At 45.6% G+C, this 19609-nt stretch overlaps 1 protein-coding gene across 1 annotated transcript in view; it reads left to right on the top strand.

Moving 5' to 3' along the window:
* hk1 (hexokinase 1) overlaps positions 1–19609 on the top strand; it is a 93667-nt gene that overhangs the window by 48952 nt on the left and 25106 nt on the right. Inside the window, exons 8-13 of the mRNA XM_068002644.1 lie at positions 1208–1363; positions 2162–2395; positions 7183–7487; positions 10660–10808; positions 14417–14536; positions 14706–14801. Coding sequence (XP_067858745.1) covers positions 1208–1363; positions 2162–2395; positions 7183–7487; positions 10660–10808; positions 14417–14536; positions 14706–14801 — 1060 coding nt within the window. The remainder of the gene's footprint in view (positions 1–1207; positions 1364–2161; positions 2396–7182; positions 7488–10659; positions 10809–14416; positions 14537–14705; positions 14802–19609) is intronic.

Raw genomic sequence — 19609 nt, 5'->3', positions numbered from 1 at the left:
GGTGTTCCCCAGAGGTCACTGCTGGGGCCACCGCTTTTCTTGATATATATTAATGACTTGGACTTGGGTGTACAGGGTACAATTTCCAAATTTGCGGGTTACACAAAACTTGGAAGGGTAGTAAACAGTGAGGAGGATAGTGATAGACTTCAAGAGAACATAGACATGCTGGTGGCATGGGCGTACACGTGGTAGATTAAATTTAACGCAGAAAAATGCGAGGTGATACATTTCAGTAGGAAGAATGAGGAGAGGCAATATAAACTAAATGGCACAATTCTAAAAGCAATAAAGGAACACAGAGATCTGGGGGTATATGTACACAGATCATTGAAGGTGGCAGGGCAGGTTGAGAAAGTGGTGAAAAAAGCATACGGGATCCTGGGCTTTATAAATAGAGGCATAGAGTACAAAAGCAAGCAGGTAATGATGAACCTTTATAAAACACAGGTTCGGCCGCAACTGGAGTATTGTGTCCATTTTAGGAAGGATATGAAGGCCTTAGAGAGGGTGCAGAAGAGATTTACTAGAATGATTCCAGGGATGAGGGACTTTAGTTACATGGATAGACTGGAGAAGCTGGGATTGTTCTCCTTGGAACAGAGGTGGTTGTGAGGAGATTTGATCGAGGTATTCAAAATCATGAAGGGTCTAGACAGAGTAGATAGAGAGAAACTGTTCCCATTGGTGGAAGGGTCAAGAACCAGAGGTCATAGATTTAAGGTGATAGGCAAAAGAACCAAAGGCGACATGAGGAAAAACATTTTTACGTAGCGAGTGGTTATGACCTGGAATCTGTAAGGGTGGTGGAGGCAGATTCAATCGTGGCTTTCAAAAGGGAACTGGATAAATACGTGAAAGGAAAAAATCTGCAGGGCTACGGGGATAGGGCAGGGGAATGTGACTAACTGGTTTGCTCTTGCAGAGAGCTGGCACAGTCTCGATAGGCCGAATGGCCTCATTCTGTGCTGTAACCATCCTATGATTCTATGATAATTTGTCATTACTACAAATTTCAGGCATTGTAGCAAACTGAATACCACCAGCACAAAATCAAATAATTTGTCAGCCTCTGACTGTTGCAAGACCAAAGAATTTAGAGTTGTGACGAGCTGAGTTTATTAGTGCCCACCCACAGAAGAATTTGGCATTTGCTTATTAGAAGGCGAGACATGTGAGCTCATATCTGTATACTTTAATGGTACAGGTTTGAGAAATTGATCAGCGGAATGTATATGGGAGAACTCGTGAGGCTCATTCTCGTAAAGATGGCCAAGGAAGGACTGCTTTTTGAAGGAAATATCACACCAGAACTTCTTACCAAAGGCAAATTGGAAACAAAGCATGTATCTGCCATTGAGAAGTAAGTAACACTTGTTGAGTAATATTAATTCCATTACTGGGCCCTTTCCCAGCACATTCTGAGTTTCAGGCTTAAACAGTATGGATAACATACCCTGATATATTTTTTCCCCTTCCAATTCCTCCTGAATCTTGCTGGGTTACAGTTCCACAGGGATTGGAAGCTCTCCTCCACTTCATGCAAGTGGCCACTTTTCATGCATAAGCCAAGGCGGAAAATGTGGACAGGCTAATTAATCGTCTGTGGGAGTGCGACCTGAGCCTGTCCCCTCCCGACGTTGAGAGAGAAGTTTCCTTTCGCCTAGGGCTGATACATGCACCGTTGGGCCGATATCGGACTGCCAGCGGGAGCCTTGCCCGCTGCCCATGCAGGTTGGGAAATCGCAGGTGAATAGCTGCGTGTGCCTGATGGATGAGGCTCACACCAGCAGCATGAACTCGGAAAATGACCCCATACCTGCAAATGTACTGGTCGATGCTGAGAGACTTTTCAGAAGTGATTTAAATGCAATTTAATTAATTAAATTAGTGAAGGGAATTAGATAAATACTTGAAGGGAAAAAATTTGCAGGGCTATGGGGAAAGAACAGGGGAATAGGATTAATTGGATAGCTGTTTCAAAGAGTCGGCACAGGCAGGATGGGCCGAATATGATCCTATGAAATGAAACACAAGTCTGGGAAGATGCAGCTCCTACCCATTTAATCCAGGCTTTCATAATTGTGATGGTTATACTTCCAGTTGTCACAAATCTTGAGCTGCATCCGAGGTGAATTTATGGCCAGTCTTTGTTTTGCAGAAGCAAAGCAGGTTTGCTTAAAGCCAAGGACATCCTGATGCGCCTGGGCCTGGATCCATCGGAGGAGGATTGCATTGCTGTACAGCACGTTTGTACAATCGTTTCTTTCCGCTCGGCCAATCTGTGCGCTGCTGCCCTTGGAGCCATCCTGACCCGACTTAGAGATAATAAAGGAGTGCTGCGGTTACGGACCACGGTGGGAATGGACGGATCGCTCTACAAGATGCATCCACAGTAAGTCATCGTCATCGCACGCCTGCTGTAATTCTAAAATAGGCCCACCAACCGTCTGGTTCCAAACTGGACGGTTCAGTTTCAGAAGCGACGAGCTGCCAGTTCTTCAGAACAACAGCTTCCAGTACCTTCAAATGAAACACTTCCTAACTGACTGGCCAAGCAGGCCAAAGTCATGTGAATGCTCATAACCCTGGAAACTTTGACCCAACCCACAAAGATACAGCAAATCAAATCTCGAGTGGACAGGGAATCTTTATTTTGATGCAAAATACAAATGCAGCAAAAATAGCCTAGAACAGGGACCGGGGTCAAAGCCAGTCCAACAATGATTCGGATTCTACTTATGAAGCAGCTCACGCAGTCTCAACCGTTATTGAACTGAAAGAAGGGCAAATGAAACACAACACGCCCCTGCCTGGCCCCGGGGTAGAATCCCAGAATCACAGCAGACTGAGTGAGAGACTGGTGAAAGGGGCACAATCCTTCACATTTTCCTGGCCCTGCTCAGACATCCAGTCCAGCTGTGTGTTAACAGTAAAATCACCAAGCAGCCCACTGAACCCAACTCTGTGTCCTGGGCCTCCACATTGCATCCCCCCAAGAGTCTAACACAAGTAAGCTGTTAGGCTGCAGCTTGGAGGAAACCTATCAGCATATCCTGCAGAGGTGGCAGCAGGAGAAACCCCTCCCTCCCAATCCAGTCAATGCGAATCTATGAAAAATAGCCAAATCCAAGAACACCATGTACTCCCTGAGACTAAACGAGGAGAAGTTGTTATAAATCTAGTCCTTGCTCTTGGCCCACTGCCACCAGCTGGCTGGCACATCAGCAGCAGCCCCCACATAAGTGCCATGTCAAGTGCCCAGGGGGTGCTGCACCCCAATAGGCTAACTGTCAAAGACCTGGTGACGCAGCCCTGAAATTAAAACCCACCAGGCACTGACATAGCGGGTGAGCTTAGCAGAAGTCACTAGCCCTATGCCAGTCCCAGGACTGTCCACAACTCCAGCCACTCATTAAATCCCACTCACTATCACAACGCTGTATGCTGTGAATGTAATGTATGTTAACATGTAACCAAAGAACAATTGCACTTCAAAAAGACTTTATTGTAAATTGCTTTGTTCAATGTTAAAATAATGTGATGCTTTTTTAACCCTATTTTGAACACTTGTGGTGCCTTGTCCTCCCTCACTGAATTCTGGTTTTACATCCACTAATCCTGATCACCTCCATAACAAGTGCTTAAAACCATAGAAAAGATACAGCACAGAAGGGGGCCATTCAGCCATCGTGTCCGCGTCGGCTCGAAGAACAACCAGGTGCCCATTCTAATCCCACCTTCCAGCACCCGGTCTGTAGCCCTGCAGCTTACAGCACTTTAGGTGCAGGTCCAGGTACTTTTTAAAAGAGTTGAGGGCCCCTGCCTCTACCACCAATTTGGGCAGTGAATTCCATACACCCACCACCCTCTGGATAAAAAAGTTTTTTCTCATTTCCCCTATAATCCTTCCTCCAATCAGCTTAAATCTATGTCCTCTAGTTCTTGAACTCTCCGATAGGGGAACCAGGTACTTCCTGTCTACTCTATCTAGGCCCCTCATAATTTTGTACACCTCAATCAAGTCTCCCCTCAGCCTCCTCTGCTCCAAGGAAAACAACCCCAGCCTATCCAATCTCTCCTCGTAGCTGCAATTTTCAAGCCCTGGCAACATTCTTGTAAATCTTCTCTGCACTCTCTCCAGAGCAATTACGTCCTTCCTGTAATGTGGTGACCAGAACTGCGCACAATGCTCCAGCTGTGGCCTTACCAGTGTTTTATACAGTTCCATCATTACATCCCTGCTTTTGTATTCTATACCTCGGCTAATAACAGAGAGCATTCCGTATGCCTTCTTCACAACCTTATCTACCTGTACTGGAACCTTCAGGGACCTGTGCACATGCACTCCGAGGTCTATCACTTCCTCTACCCTTCTCAATATATTCCCCTTTACTGTGTATTCCCTTTTACTGTTTGCCCTCCCTAAGCGCATTACCTCACACTTCTCCGGGTTGAACTCCATTTGCCACTTTTCTGCCCACTCCACCAGCCCATTGATATCTTCTTGGAGTCTACAGCTATCCTCTTCACTATCAACTACACGGCCAATTTTTGTGTCGTCTGCAAATTTGCCAATCATGCCCCCTACATTCAAGTCCAAATCGTTAATATACACCACAAACAGCAAGGGACCCAATACTGAGACCTGTGGCACACCCACTGGAAACGGATTTCCATTCGCAAAGACATCCATCAACTTTTACCCTTTGCTTCCTGTTACTGAGCCAATTTTGGATCCAATTCACCACATTTCCCTGTATCCCATGGCCTTTTACCTTTCTGACCAGTCTGTCATGTGGGACCTTGTCAAATGCCTTACTCAAATCCATGTAGACAACATCCACTGCACTACCCTCATCAATCCTCCTTGTCACTTCCTCAAAGAATTCAGTCAGATTTGTACGGCATGACCTTCCCTGAACAAATCCATGCTGACTATCCCTGATTAAACCATGCCTTTCCAAGTGACAGTTTATCCTATCTCTCAGTATTGATTCTAATAGTTTGCCCACCACCGTGGTAAGACTGACCGGCCTATAATTGTTCGGCCTTTCCCTCGTACCCTTTTTAAACAATGGTACTACATTTGCAGTCTTCCAGTCCTCCGGTACCTCCCCTGTATCTAGTGAGGATTGGAAAATGATCCTCAGAGCATCCGCTATTTCCTCCCTGGCTTCCTTCAATAGCCTAGGAAACAATCCATCCAGCCCTGGTGACTTATCAGTGCTTGTTATGCGTGTTCAACTGCTTATATTAACGGGTTATTACTCCATTGAATGACTGACTGACTATTTAACAACAATAAAAAATTTCAAACTATACTGAGGCTGCTCTGTCTTTGTTTCTTGCCTTCATTACAGTTACATTATTAACCGGACTCTTGGCAGCTCCATACAGTTCTGTGCTCTCTGTGCTTGACTTTTTTTTAAAGAGATTAACCTCCACACAATGATGCCAGAAAACTTCAAAACACAGTAACAATGCTGCTTGGATGTCAGCTTTATTGTAATACCAATATTATAAAGATGTACAGTTTAAAGGAATCCTAAACTTTAACATTTTCTGTCTTGTTTCCCCTCTGGTTTCTTTGTTATTATTTCTTATCAATATTGTAGATTTTTTCACACCTAATCCCCCCAGCCATCCTCCTCTAATAGCACCATCAAGTAGCCATTATAATGTGAGCTTGCACAATGAGTCTCAGCAAGTTATTCTACCATGGAGGGGCATCACAGGGAGGATTAGACACGAGGACTTTCAGTGTGAATCTGGCCAGTTCTATTGGATATTTTGCATTGTTTCAGCATTCATAATCTCACTTCGCTCTCTCTGTCCACCTTAATTAGGAACAGGATGTAGGCACGTATGATTAAAAATTACTTGTATTTGCCACCAAAGCAATTTCATCAAATTGATCACACTATAAAAATTGAATATAAAGACTTATAGAAAATAGCATTTTCTCAGCAATCCAGAGGTCACAGATATTAAATAATCGGCCTTAAAATTAATTCCATGCTTCTCATGTTTACATATACAAAATATAATGTTCTGAACAAAATTATATTTCCCAGAGAGAATGAACAAACTTAGGCCTGATCTAAAAAAATGTAACAAACAGACTGATCCATCAGGCTAGAGGGTGGGTTTTATACTAAAAACCAATAACTCAAAACTCTCATCAACATTTCTTCAACAGGACTTGCTGATACCAACAAGCTCTTGTTTATGCACTATGTCTAAATGCTGGACTTTTTATGCGGACTGATACATTCTGGATGTTTTCTATCCTTCTTAAGAGGTAGAATATCAAGACATCAGGTTTAAACTATTAAGTTTAACAAAAGATGAACAAGTGAAAAAAATAATATATTTACAGTAGAAATCCTTCTACCTCACTCCTCAAAGAAATCAATAAAAGACCACAATCTGAATGCTAAGGTGTGAATATCTCTCATATACACAGTGTTACTTGTGTTTCTTCTCACAGTGAGAGCTGTGTCAGTCTGAGCTGTATCTCCTCAAAATTCCAAACTGATCTCCGATTCAAACAGCTACAGCACCTTAAATATCCCCGAAAGCGGTTACCGGGACTTCCTGGATCTGAATAACTGTCGGCCACATTGGAAAATAACCGGCTATCGCACACATAACTGAACAAATCCCAGTCTGTGTTTGGATTCCTCGCTCAAACCGCAGCGTACCAACAAAACTTACAACATTTCTTTTGTGTTAAACTTAACAAGAGTCTGACTGTACGCTACAAAACGCAGACTCCTTCTTCTTATTGGAATGATGATAAAGTTCTTCCAGTAATACTTTACCCTATCTCTGTTGTTGTGTTTCTTTTGGAACCATATTGATACAAATTAATGAAAGAGATTCAACCTCCCGGTCACTCAGGATGCACACATGTCTCACATGATGTCCAGTTTCAAACAGTTAGTAGCAGGAACCCTGGCTGATTAGAGCCACCCCGACAGAAATCAGCTAACTTGCCGCAGAGCAGGAATTGAAACGGGGACTTGTACTGTGTGGATCATTAACACACTGGCTTTACCAACTGAGGCATTGGGGCAGCCCTAAGCATGTTTCTTACCTTAGTGGTTTTTAACTTGTTATTAGAATAACATTCTACTTGTACATAGGAGAATTTCTATTGTTGGATCTCTTTTACAGATTTGCCAGGCGCTTCCAGAAAACAGTGAGACGCCTGGTTCCTGACTGTGAGGTCCGATTCCTCCTTTCAGAAAGTGGCAGTGGAAAGGGTGCTGCCATGGTGACTGCTGTGGCCACAAGGCTCGTATCACAGCGCAAAGAAATTGACGAAACACTGGCTTCATTCACACTCACACAAGAGCAGCTGTTTGAAGTGAAGAAAAGGATGAGGACAGAGATGGAGCTGGGTTTACGGAAGAAATCTCATGATGCTGCAACAGTGAAAATGTTACCAACCTTTGTTCGTAGCACCCCAGATGGGTCAGGTACCTGAGTTATATCTTAAACTTTATCTTATTTGCTTACTATATACTAGACTACGGTAAAGACGCTATATAAATGCAAGTTGTTGTTGTAGACAGTGGAAGTATTGAATTACCTGTTTGCAGTCTGGGGAGCTGCATTAAGCTGCGTTTCCCTATCTCAATTGATGTATGGTTATCCCACCCAAGGTTGGGTGGGATAACAGAGGGAAATCCATCCCTATACATTTAAGAATATATTTAAAATAACATGAACACAGAAAAGTGAAATGATTCTCAAAAGAAAAATGACTAAACTAAGCCATAAACCTACCTATTTTATCTTACAAATTCTTGTACCAATGCCCTTCTCTTGAGCTGGAGTTCCCGTGCTGCCAGACTTTAGCTGGGCTTTCCTGCCTATGCTTCCTGGCCTCTGCGCAGGGTCCACCTGTGTTTATAGCCTGTAACAATGAGAATGCTGCCATATTTAGTGCTGGCAATCTCTCTGCCCCAATAAATAAGTCGAGCTGAGAGATTGTACATCTTGACTTTGTGTATTTCTGAATTGTCCACTGCTGAAAGAAATAAGTAATTAAAGTTGGGCAGTGTTGAGCCTACCAGCTTATGCCCTGCTTTGGGAGAGGGGGCTGTTGGGATATTCTGAGTAGCAACTAGTGGAGGTTTTGGAACTGGGTGTGTAAGTGTACTGAATAAACACTATAGTGGCCTGAAATTATGTTGAGGGATCCTAGTGAACAAACGGAGCGCATTCGCATGATACCAGTCATTAACCTATTTATTGTAAACAGGTAAATGCCACTGTTAAAATAAGAGAGGATGGAAAACTATAACATGCTCAAACTCCCAACTTTATTCATTTCAGCTGTGACCTTCCTGCCTCCGAACCTCAGCCCAACCTGGCTGTTACCTGTCCTCAGATCGAATCTTCCTGTCTCCTAGCCACTAGCCTCATTCTGCTCTTCAGCAGTCAGATCTACACCGACCCACCCAAGGTCCTAGTTATTCACTTCAGCAATAATAATTAATGCCAGCAATCCACAGCAATAATGATAAATACAAATAAAAATCTACCCTATCAATAATGTTAATTTACCAATCTGTCCATCTATCTACCAAATGTATCTATATATCGTATTAAAAATCTTGAGTACGCTCACACCGCCTGTCCAATTAAACTACTTCCTGTTGTCACTCTTCTATTTCAGTACTTGCATTGGCTATGTAAACATTATAACTATCAGACTGAGTCTCAGAACCAAACAGTAGTTTATTTTCAGGAGACTGGTAAATAAACAGCATATAGTGTGGAACAGTGAATCGTACACTTCACCATCCTCTTCAATAAGTAAAGTAACAAATCCAAAACCAGCTTTTTCCTCTCAATGTAGAAATGTAGACTTTAAAAGGGAAACACGGTCCCTACACTGTGATCCAAGCTGTATTTTAAAAAACTAGCTCAGTTTCTCTGTAGTTGGCATAATTTTAAAACAGCTTTCGGGCTGGAAATCTGAAGACTGACTAATAATTCTGAACATAGTGATGGACAACTAACTGTATCTCTCATAATTAGTTTGGTCAGCAGCCATGCAGAAAAGGCTGCATTTCACTATTAGATGGATAGCCAACCTTTGGCAATGGCAAGGATGGTTGTGATTGCCTGTGATGACTCTGACCAATTAAAACCTCGCAGACAACAAAAAAAATGAAAGACGCCTCTCATGACTTCAGGATGTCTCAAAACTCTTTACAGCCAATGAAGTATTTTTGAAGTGTAGGCACTTTTGTATTGTAGGAAATGTGGCAGCCAGTTTATGCACAGCAAGGTCCCACAGACAGCAATAAAATAAGTCACCAGATCATCTGTTTTAGGTGTTGTTTGAGGGATAAATGTTGGCCAGTATTACAACATGGAAAAGGGGCTATTGAGGCAGAGACTATAAGACTATTTAAAGGGAATTGGATAAGTATTTGAAAAGGAGAATATGAAAGGACAGCAAAATGGGATTAGAGTGGACAGCTGCAGTTGTAGAGCTAGCACGGCACAGGCCCAATGAGACAAATGGCCTCCTTCTGTGCTGCAATTTCCATGATTCCTTGGGCTCAATTTTCAAACGGATCCGGAAGGGGGCGGGGGAGTCAATTTGAGGTCGGGAAACCCATTAATACGGGTTTCCCGGACGTCCTTACGATTTTGACATAAGGACGCCTTTTATTTTTTTTGTCAGTTTCCTGTCTGACTGACCAGCTGATTGACATGCTGGTCTCAATCGGACGGGAGACCAGCCAGGGAGAGGACGTCTGCAGGTAAGTCTTTGTTTGCATGGGTGGGCAAGGGGCACGGGGGTCGCGAGTCATGGGGGATGGGATCGGGGGTCAGTCACGTGGGGGAGGCGGGATCGGGGATTATTGAGGCGGAGGATCGGGGTCGGAGGGGGAGGATCAGGATCAGGGTTGGGCGGGCCGCGATCGGGTGGGGTGGGGAGGGTCGGTGCAGGTAGGCTTGTTGAGCCTGGGGGAAGCACTCCTGCTCCTCCAGGCCCACAAGCTGTGCCTTTCTAAGCACTTACCTGCAGTCTTGGGCCTTCTCGCCTCCTTTCACGAGGCGTAAAATAAGAAGGCCCGGGAATCCCGACCTACCGGAGTTGAAATGGGGAATTAGTTAAAAATGCCGGCCTGAAGCCTCCTTGAAAGGTTTCAAGGCCCGCCCGACTCCTGGGAGCGGGTTGGCCGCCCGCCCCTTGTCCCGCCTCTGTGAAAATCGGAAATGGGCGGTTGGGGGCGTGTCTGAAATGGTGGCAATTTTCAATGCCCAACCCACCCCCAACCCACCCGTTTTTTACTTTTAAAATCGAGCCCCCTTATCTTAGGTTGAGAGCCAGCAGGTGAGCACAATATAGGGAGAGTGTGCTTTTATGTAGCGCCTTGTCACATCTTCAGAAATCTCAAACCGCTTCACAACCAATGAATTAACAACAGTCGCACCAAAAATAATGAAACGTATGAAGCTTGTGGACTTTGTGACGTGACAAGGCACTATATAAATGTACCTACGTCTTTATTTATTTTTGTATTTATGTAGGTACCAAGAATTATTGATTGGGTGCTACACTGAAATAAAATGTATTTTTACAAAAGCAAGGATGTACTAAGTTTCTTCAATATTTGTTAACAGAAAATGGGGATTTTGTGGCCCTTGACCTTGGTGGAACCAACTTTCGTGTTCTACTTGTGAAGATTCGTAGTGGCAAGAGGCGAACGGTTGAAATGCACAACAAGATCTATGCTATTCCCTTGGAGGTAATGCAAGGAACAGGTGAAGAGGTAAGTAATTTTCTTGCTAATTCAGTGTTTCATCAAGGGGTCTCTCAGTAACTCTAACAGCGTGGAACTCCTTAACCGTAGAACCATAGAGGTTTACAGCGCAGAAGGAGGCCATTTGGCCCATCATATCTGTGCCAGCTCTCTGCTAAAGCAATCCCAAACTAATCCCACTGCTCTGCTTTCTCCCTATAGCACTGTATTTTCCTGTTAAGATAGCCCGGGACTTTTTTGGAGCAGCATGTCAGTTTCTAACTCACACCAGTACTCACCCACCGAAAACTGGCCTATAGTTAAAATCGGGCCGTATATCTTCCCAAAGTCTTTTACGATCCATCTCTCTGGTTGTAAAGACCTTTGGTCTGAGGTCGTGGAAGGCGCTGTATAAATGCAAGTCTGACTTCTGTGTAAAAAAAATTCTAACTTCTCCCTACTTTTGTGTTGTGAGCAAATTTCAAGATTGTGTTCCCTTTATCCGTGTCCAAATCATCCATATATACCAAGTACAAAAGTGGACCCAGGGCTGGCCCCTAGAGTACACCACCTCCGACCCTTCTCCAATTCAAACAAGACCCAGCAACACAGTCTCTGTTTCCCGTTAATAAACCATCTTTCTAACCTCATTGAGATACTTAATATTTTGTGACTTGGAATAATAAAACAACTTTAACCTTACCTATTCAGGTTTCCCATCGCTTCCCATTCACGTCAGGTGAAAGCAGGCGGGAGGTGCCGGATCCATAAGGTGAGTGCCTTTATTGCACTGCTTGTGGGCCTGGAGGAGCAGGAGTGCTTCATCCAGGCCCAACAAGCTCACCTGGCCGACAGGACCCCTGCGATCGGCTGACCAGCCCCCAACCCCCCCCTACCCCGATGGTCGATCCCACTCCATGGTGGACTCCACCTACCTCCGACCCTTCACCCGACCTCCAGCTAACTCCGATCTTCTTCCTCGGCCCCCCGATATTCTTCCCAGCCCCCCGATCTCTTCGGCGCCCCTAACCTTATTCCAGGCCCCCTGAACCTCCTCCTCAGCCCCCCCCGATCTTCTTACTCGGCCCCCTGATCTTCTTCCCGGTTCCCTGATGTTCTTCCCTGCACCCTCCCCCCCCCCCCCCCCCGATCTTTTCGTTGGTTCCCCCCAACGAACTTCTTCCTGGCCCCCCGATCTTCCTCCTCAGCCTCAACCCCCCCCCCCCCCCAATTTTCTTCCTCCTCCCCCCGCCCCAAATCTTCCTGGCCCCCCGATCTGTCCCCCGCCACCCCATCTTATTCTTCGCCCCCCGATCTTCTTCCCGGCACATGATCTCTCCCTCCCTCTGATCCAGCTGCAGCTTGCTGCAACAGGCCTTCTTGCCCACCAGCCAGCCTGACAATCAGGCTGGTGGCTGGGCTCAAAACCTGGAAGTGCAATTAATTGGCATGATTTAAGTACTCACCTTCTGGGCTTCGCTCACTCCCACCATCACTTGTAAAAACTGGCTCAAAATATTTATTTAGAATCATAGAATCATAGAAGTTTACAACATGGAAACAGGCCCTTCGGCCCAACATGTCCATGTCGCCCAGTTTATACCACTAAGCTAGTCCCAATTGCCTGCACTTGGCCCATATCCCTCTATAGAATGTCTCCACCATACTTTCATCTTCCACAATTCGACCCCCTCATCCTGAGTGATCCCACCCCCTCTAACTATTCTTTCACTTTTTATATGTTTGTAAAAAACCTTTATTATTTCCTTTCATGTTTTCTGATACCCTTTTTTCCATATTGCCCATTAATCCTTCTAATTTCCCTTTTCAGCTCCCCGCTACACTTCCTATATTCCTCATGTTTCTTTAGTATTGTTAACCCAAATTTTATCCTATGCCTCCCTTTTTTTAAATTTCGGTTTAGTTTCAATCTCTGTTTTTCTATAGAACACTATTTTTTGCTGCACCCTTGTTTTAGAGGAATATATTCATTTTGTACTCATGTTTGAAGATTTCTCTCTGTGACCTATCGATCAGTATGCTAACTTTTCTGCTCAGTTAATTTGGCCCACATCCCTTATCTCGCTGAATTTTGCCTTTTCCTAGACCAACACTTTTATCTTTGACACTTTATTATCCTTTGCTATTTAGATATTGACTTAACTATTTCATGGCTGTTATTTCCCAATTGTTTTCTTACTATCACTTCACTCATTTCCCTGAATTAAATCAAGCAATGCTTCTTCCCTTGTTGAACTAGAAACAGACTGATTTAGGATGCATTCTAGAAAGTGTTCCCCACTTTGATCACATGCATTTCCTTTGGAATAGTTCAAATCACCCAGTATTATTGCCCTATTGTTCGTGCATACCTCTCAACTGTCTGCAGATCTCGCTCTTTATATCATCTTCAATATTTGGTGACCTGTAATACATACCAAAAATTGTAACATTTCCTTTCCTATTTCTTAACTCAACATATATGGATTCTATCTTAATGCAACCCCAAGGACATCCTTATGTTCTAGCGCTGTGCTCCAACCCTTCATAACTCCATCGCTTTTTTTCCTTCCCTATCTCTTCTGTAAATGTTATAACCAGGAATGTTAATATCCCAGTCACATACAAACTTTAGCCCCGTCTCCATCATAGTTACTTTAATAACTATGGAGGGATATGATAATGCTTCTAACTTTTCAGTTTTGTTTTGAAGGCTTTGTGCATTCACATACTCTAACTTCTGGAACCTTGGCCGTATTCTTTTACCTGGATTTCTCATTTAATTTTTTGATATCCCTTGCCCCTTCTGCAGCAGTGATTTTATCTCTCACTACCTCAAAGCCTCTTTCCCTTTCTCCTCTGATACTTTCTTACTATTTATTTCAGCTAATCTTTCTGCTTCTTTTCCAACAGTTCTATTAATCCAGCTTTCCCTTTCTAGTTTCAAGTCTAGACTTTCCCCAACCCCATCATATTATTTTTAATCTCTCTCCACTGCTCTATTTACTCTCTCTGCAAAGGCATTTAGTTCAGGTGGAGGCTGTCCCTTTGCTATAACTTTCCCTTGCTCTGATGCCCCAAGAATGTGAACCCTTCCCTCCTGTACCAGCTCTACAGACACATATTGACCTTCCTAATCATCCTCTTATCTTTAAATCGAGTTTAAAGAGTCTGAATCACCCATGACTCACATTGAAGGTACTTTTATGTTGACAGCAGATCTTGGCATCTACAAATCGTCAGGTCCCAGATACCTTCAGAGCAGTGCAGTTCACCTCCCTTAGATTGATAACATGCAGTCAGCAGTGGGAGAACCATGTGCCTGTCACCGACAGCACCTTATCAATATACAAACACCATTACAATCACCACGGGCAATTAGGGATGGGCAATAAATGCCGGCGATGCCCACATCCCATCAATGAATTTTTAAAAATTATACTTAAACTACCTTCATTGCATGAGTCTTTATCTAGATCCTAGACTATAACATTCCATCAGCTGAAGAAAGAAACCGCACCACGCAGGGTCTGGCCAAACTGTAAAGGGGAGGGGATACTGAAAAGAGTCGTGCTTATTGTGTGCTGATAATCTACAAATAATAATCAGGTGATTCCAATTTTTCTTCTGATTTTCAGCTATTTGACCATATTGTTCAGTGCATCTCAGACTTCCTCGATTACATGGGTATGAAAGGTGCTCGACTTCCTCTTGGTTTCACATTTTCCTTCCCTTGCGAACAGAGGAGTTTAGATGAGGCAAGTTCATTTATTTTTAAAACTTTAAAAAATATTTGGTGTTGCTTGTCCTAATGTGGAATTAATGAATGTTGTTTATGATAGTATATTGTTCTTAAAGTGCTTTTCCAGACTACCTGTGAAGTCATTGAAGTTTTTTTGGCATTTACCTCCATTTTGTCTTTCTCAGGGTATTCTTCTTAAATGGACTAAAGGCTTTAAGGCAACAGATTGTGAGGGAGAGGATGTAGTTACTATGCTAAGGGATGCCATTAAAAGGAGAGATGTAAGTTGACATTCTAGTTATTCCTCTTTCTTATTATACTTCAGTTGCATTTTTCTATTTCTTTATAAATGATCATTATATAGACCAGTGTAGGAGCACATAAACAGAAGTTAATCATTTGGTCCATTGAATATTCTCCACTATTTTTGTTGCGATGGCAGTTGTGTCTTTTAATTCCAGTTCCCTGCTTTTTCTCGATGCGCTTAATACTCTTACTTCCCAAGTATCTATCTTCCTTCTAAACACCTCAGTTGATTTATACCTGAGGCCTTCAGGGGCCAAGCGTTCCATACTCTCTCAAACTTTTCCCCGGAATTGTATTTAACTGGTTTAACTCAGTCTTGGAATTTAAGATTATGTCCCCATTTTTTCATACTCTTCTCAGATCCAAATGATTTATTTTTGCATACTTCCTTAGAATGCCAACTTCAGACTGAATAATTATGTGGGCAGGAGATGACTGCCTCGATTTAATTTTCAGGACACTCATCTTCTAAGAATATGCTGTCATGTCCTACTGCATAGCCTTCCCTTGTTCCACTTCCTGTACAATACACACATGGCATTTATTTTGCTCCCACAAGTCTGAGAGAGACTGAATGCAGCACCATGCCTGTTGGAGTAATAACAGGGCAGATTTTGACATGGTGTCTGCCATTAGTTCGACCTGCCCCCGCACCCTTCAGCTCAAAACATTTTTGCCCACTAAGTTGGCGAAAGTGCGAGCTGATAACGGGGGCAGCGAGGGAAACTGGGCATCTGGGACCTGAGTGAACGGAGCAAGCAACTGGGTATCTCCTTAACCAATCAGATTGAAGAATTGGGAAATAAAGAGCACAAGAACATTAGAAGGAAGTGTAAATTAGAGAGGGTGAATTCAATGTCAAATCAGGTACAGAGAGGGAAAGAAAGATTGGATTAAGAAAGAGAGAAAAAAAGACTCAGAAAGGATAAGTTTTCAAAAACAAAAATTTTGAATTTGACATTTTTTAAATGTCCAACAACAAGTAATACCTGAAGGAATGAGACTCCACATTTGTAATAGTTCATTTTCAGTGCCAGGGAGGTTGATTGGCAGTAATTAACAATGATCATGTCATTAAAAGGGGACTTATGCTTGTAATGACAGGACTTAACTTTCTGTGGCGAGGTTTAGTTCATCTCTACCGCACAAATACAGCAACTTCACGACATTCAGTGGTGAGGCAGGCAGTGAAATGCTGTTTTCCTGAAGCTAACGGCGGAGCAGCGCAACCTGGGTATTGGCATTTAACCAGGAATCGTTTCCTTACCTGGAGTTCCTGTAGCATTTACGCATAAATAACAGCGAGCACCATTAGCCGCACAGTTATTTTGACATCAAAATCTGGCCCACTAAGATCACCATGACAACTAGCTACTTCAAATGACTTCTTGTAATGACAGACCAGAGACACAGGAACCTGCAGATGTAAATATTGTCAACAGAGCCTAACCAAACAAGATTCACTTCATTAGATTAGAAAATTCCAACTTAATATCATGGCTTTAAAATTATTTATGGCTCTACAAAATGGGAGGAAGGCTTCTTTAAGCACCTGTATGCTGCTCAACCACTCCTTCATATTGTTTGAATTCTGACAAAAGTTCAAAAGATGGTTAAAAATATAACCTTTGACTTGAAACATTGGGCCCGATTTTAGCACCCGCTCTCGGGTGTGTTCTCGGCGAGGGGGGGGGCCTCGAAAATTGGAAAAAGGACGACCCCGACCGGATCCCGCCTCGATCCCGCCCACTTCCGGGTTCCACGCCGGCGTGCGCACGCAGACCCCGCAGGTGGGAATCCCGCAGGCACTTAAAGCCGGCGGGGTTCCACTTGAGAGTATTTATGTAGCTATTTCAGGTCATTAACTGACCTGATTGAGCTGTTCTTTTACCAAGTGTGGGATTTTACGTTGAATTGAGACTGTTTCCCATACTGGGGGAAACACTCTCACTCCCAACGGACGTGTTGCAGCCAGCAGCGTGTGGCAGCTGCCAAGGTGCATTCCACAGGTGGGGGGGGGGAGAGCCTTCACCAACGCAGGAGGACACTCCGTAACATTGGGCAACGCTTGCCCTCCACCACCCTCCTCCAAGCAAGAAGATTCACCGGCGTGGAACCGCAACCCCTGTGCGAGGACACACTTTTCTACCGTGCACAACCCCTCAGACCTACAGCTGCCAGATGGGGGCTGCGTTGACATCCTCGGAGGACGAACAGCATGACCAGCCTCAGCAGCCCCGCAGTCCTCAGAGACGTGGAGCCCCACAACACGGTGCTGTGGCACATCCACCTGCACAGCAGGATGGAGGGCAACCGAAGAGAGAGATGCGTCGCAGGAGGCACTACCCTCCGCAAAGGGTCTACAGACCGAGGCTCAGCTTCATGGACCTCTCTGAGCAGCAGTGCATACGTAGGCTCAGAGTCACTCGCCAGGTAGTCGCCGACATCTGCAGCCTCCTTAATGACGAGCTGCTTCCGGATGGACCAAGCAGCATCTTCTTACCCGTCGCCGTCAAAGTCACCACTGCCCTCAACTTCTTCGCCTCCGGATCCTTCCAGGGTGCCACAGGGGACATCACCGGGGTCTCTCAGTCGTCTGCACACAAGTGTATAAGGCAGGTCACCGATGGGTTGTTCCGCAGGGCCTCGAACTACATCAACTTCGCCATGGATGAGCGCAGCCAGACGGAGAGGGCGGTTGGATTCCATGATGTGGCTGGCTTCCCACGGTTGCAGGGTGTAATCGATTGCACCCACATAGCAATACGGGCACCTCCACATGAGCCAGGGCTGTTCATCAACAGGAAGGGGTATCACTCCATGAACACCCAGCTCATTTGTGACCACCGCCAGAGATTCCTACACGTGTGCGCCAGATACCCTGGCAGCTGCCACGATGCCTTCATCCTCAGGGAGTCCACCGTCCCACCCCCATTCCACGCACCCAACACCGGCAACGACTGGCTCCTCGGCGACAAGGGATATCCCCTGCACACGTGGCTTATGACACCTCTGAGGAACCCCATTACCGAGCCGCAGCGTCGATATAATGACAGCCACATTGCTACCAGGTCTACAATTGAGCAGGCTATAGGGCTGCTCAAGATGCGCTTCAGGTGCCTTGATCGTTCCGGGGGAGCGCTCCAATACACGCCACTCCGAGTGGGACGAGTTATAGTTGTCTGCTGTGCCCTGCACAACATGGCACAACAGAGAGGGGTGCCGCTGGAGGAGGCCCCATGCACACCCGCCACCCACATTGAGGACGACGATGAGGAAGAGGAGGAGTACGAGCGAGAGGAGGAGGAACGACCCATGGGCCGAACACCGGCTCACCTGCGTGCTCGTCAGGCCAGGGAGGCACTCATATGCCAACGGTTCTCCTAACATCACACTGTGTGAGGCGTTCACATATCATAACGTGCACAGACGAGGGTCCATACAGGCTCCCTCCACAGAAGAGTGGTGCCTGTACACCTGCACCCACTGTATTGTGCCCAATGGGTGGGACGGGGTTGTCTTCGTCATGATGAGGCGCACGGAAGGGACCTCTTGCACAAGCCGCAGAGTAATGGACAAGAGGTGGCAGCATTGGTGAGAAAAATTGAGTTTATTGTGTGGTGCCAATCAAGGACTAGAAATAAAAAGATAACAAATCATCAAACACCCTGGTGCAATCCCTGTGTGTTCACAGAACCTTGGGTTTTCTTTTTCTGGAACCCCTACGTGGTGCTTCTCCTGTGGCTCCAGCAGGGGTAGTGGCAGGTTGCTCCTGTTCGTGCCCTGACCGGGTAGATGCTTTGGGCCGACGCCCCATGGGTTTCGGTGCCCATGAGGGCACCTCCACAGACTGCTCCTCCTGCACCTGTGCAGGGGCAGACTCGGCCACCTGGAGAGGAGGGACTATTGCGGGCACTGGTTGAGAGGGGGGCAACGGGTGAGACGTGGGGGCACCTTGAGTAGCGTCCACACTTCCATGTTCACGCTCACCATCTTCCCTCTCATGGCCTAGGCCCACATCACCCCATCCACCCTGCTGGACGGCAGTTTGGATGACGTGTGTGAGACCTTGCAAGGCCACCTCCAATGTATCTGTCAACCTGTTTATGGCGGCAGAATGTTGCTCACCCTGAATCCGAACAGCCGTTGTGAGGGCCAGGATGGACTCGTTGTTGAGCTGTACGTGACGCTCGAGGAAGGCTAGCCTGTCCTCCACCGCAGACATTCCCGCACCTACCCGCGACACTATCTCAGAGATGCCTTTGCGTCCCTGTGACACTATCTCGGCGATACCCTCCTGCACCTGTGCCACCATTCCCCTCATGCAGGAGTTGGACTCCTCCATCCTCCGTGCGATTGTGGAGAGTGCACGTGGCACCTCTCCCAGTGCCTCGACAACTCTCCTTTTGACTGGTGGCCCCCTGGGTTCAGCATCTGGGTCCGGCTGAGCAGAGCCTGGAGAAGAGTGCTCCCACCGACGCGGACCCTCTGTGGCTGACCCTGCCACCAGGGTCTGCTCATGCTCACGTGTGCGCGGTGACTCACCATGTGCAATCCCAACTAAGGAGGGGGGGGACCCACCGAGGTGTGTGTATCTGCGCTGGTGCATGCTTGGCTCATATGTGGCGATGCACCCTCAGAGACCGACATGTCCTCTGAGGAATCGCCCTCAATGGATACGGCGCTCGCAGACGGCCCTGCAAGAGAACAGAGGGCAATATCAGGCATGTGACCAAATGTGGCGGTGCGGCATATGCCATGTGATGCTAAGATCATTCGCGAT

The sequence above is a fragment of the Heptranchias perlo genome, chromosome 21 (genome assembly GCF_035084215.1).
Source record: "Heptranchias perlo isolate sHepPer1 chromosome 21, sHepPer1.hap1, whole genome shotgun sequence".
Lineage (NCBI taxonomy): Eukaryota > Metazoa > Chordata > Chondrichthyes > Hexanchiformes > Hexanchidae > Heptranchias > Heptranchias perlo.
This window is presented reverse-complemented; position numbering and strand designations above follow the sequence as displayed.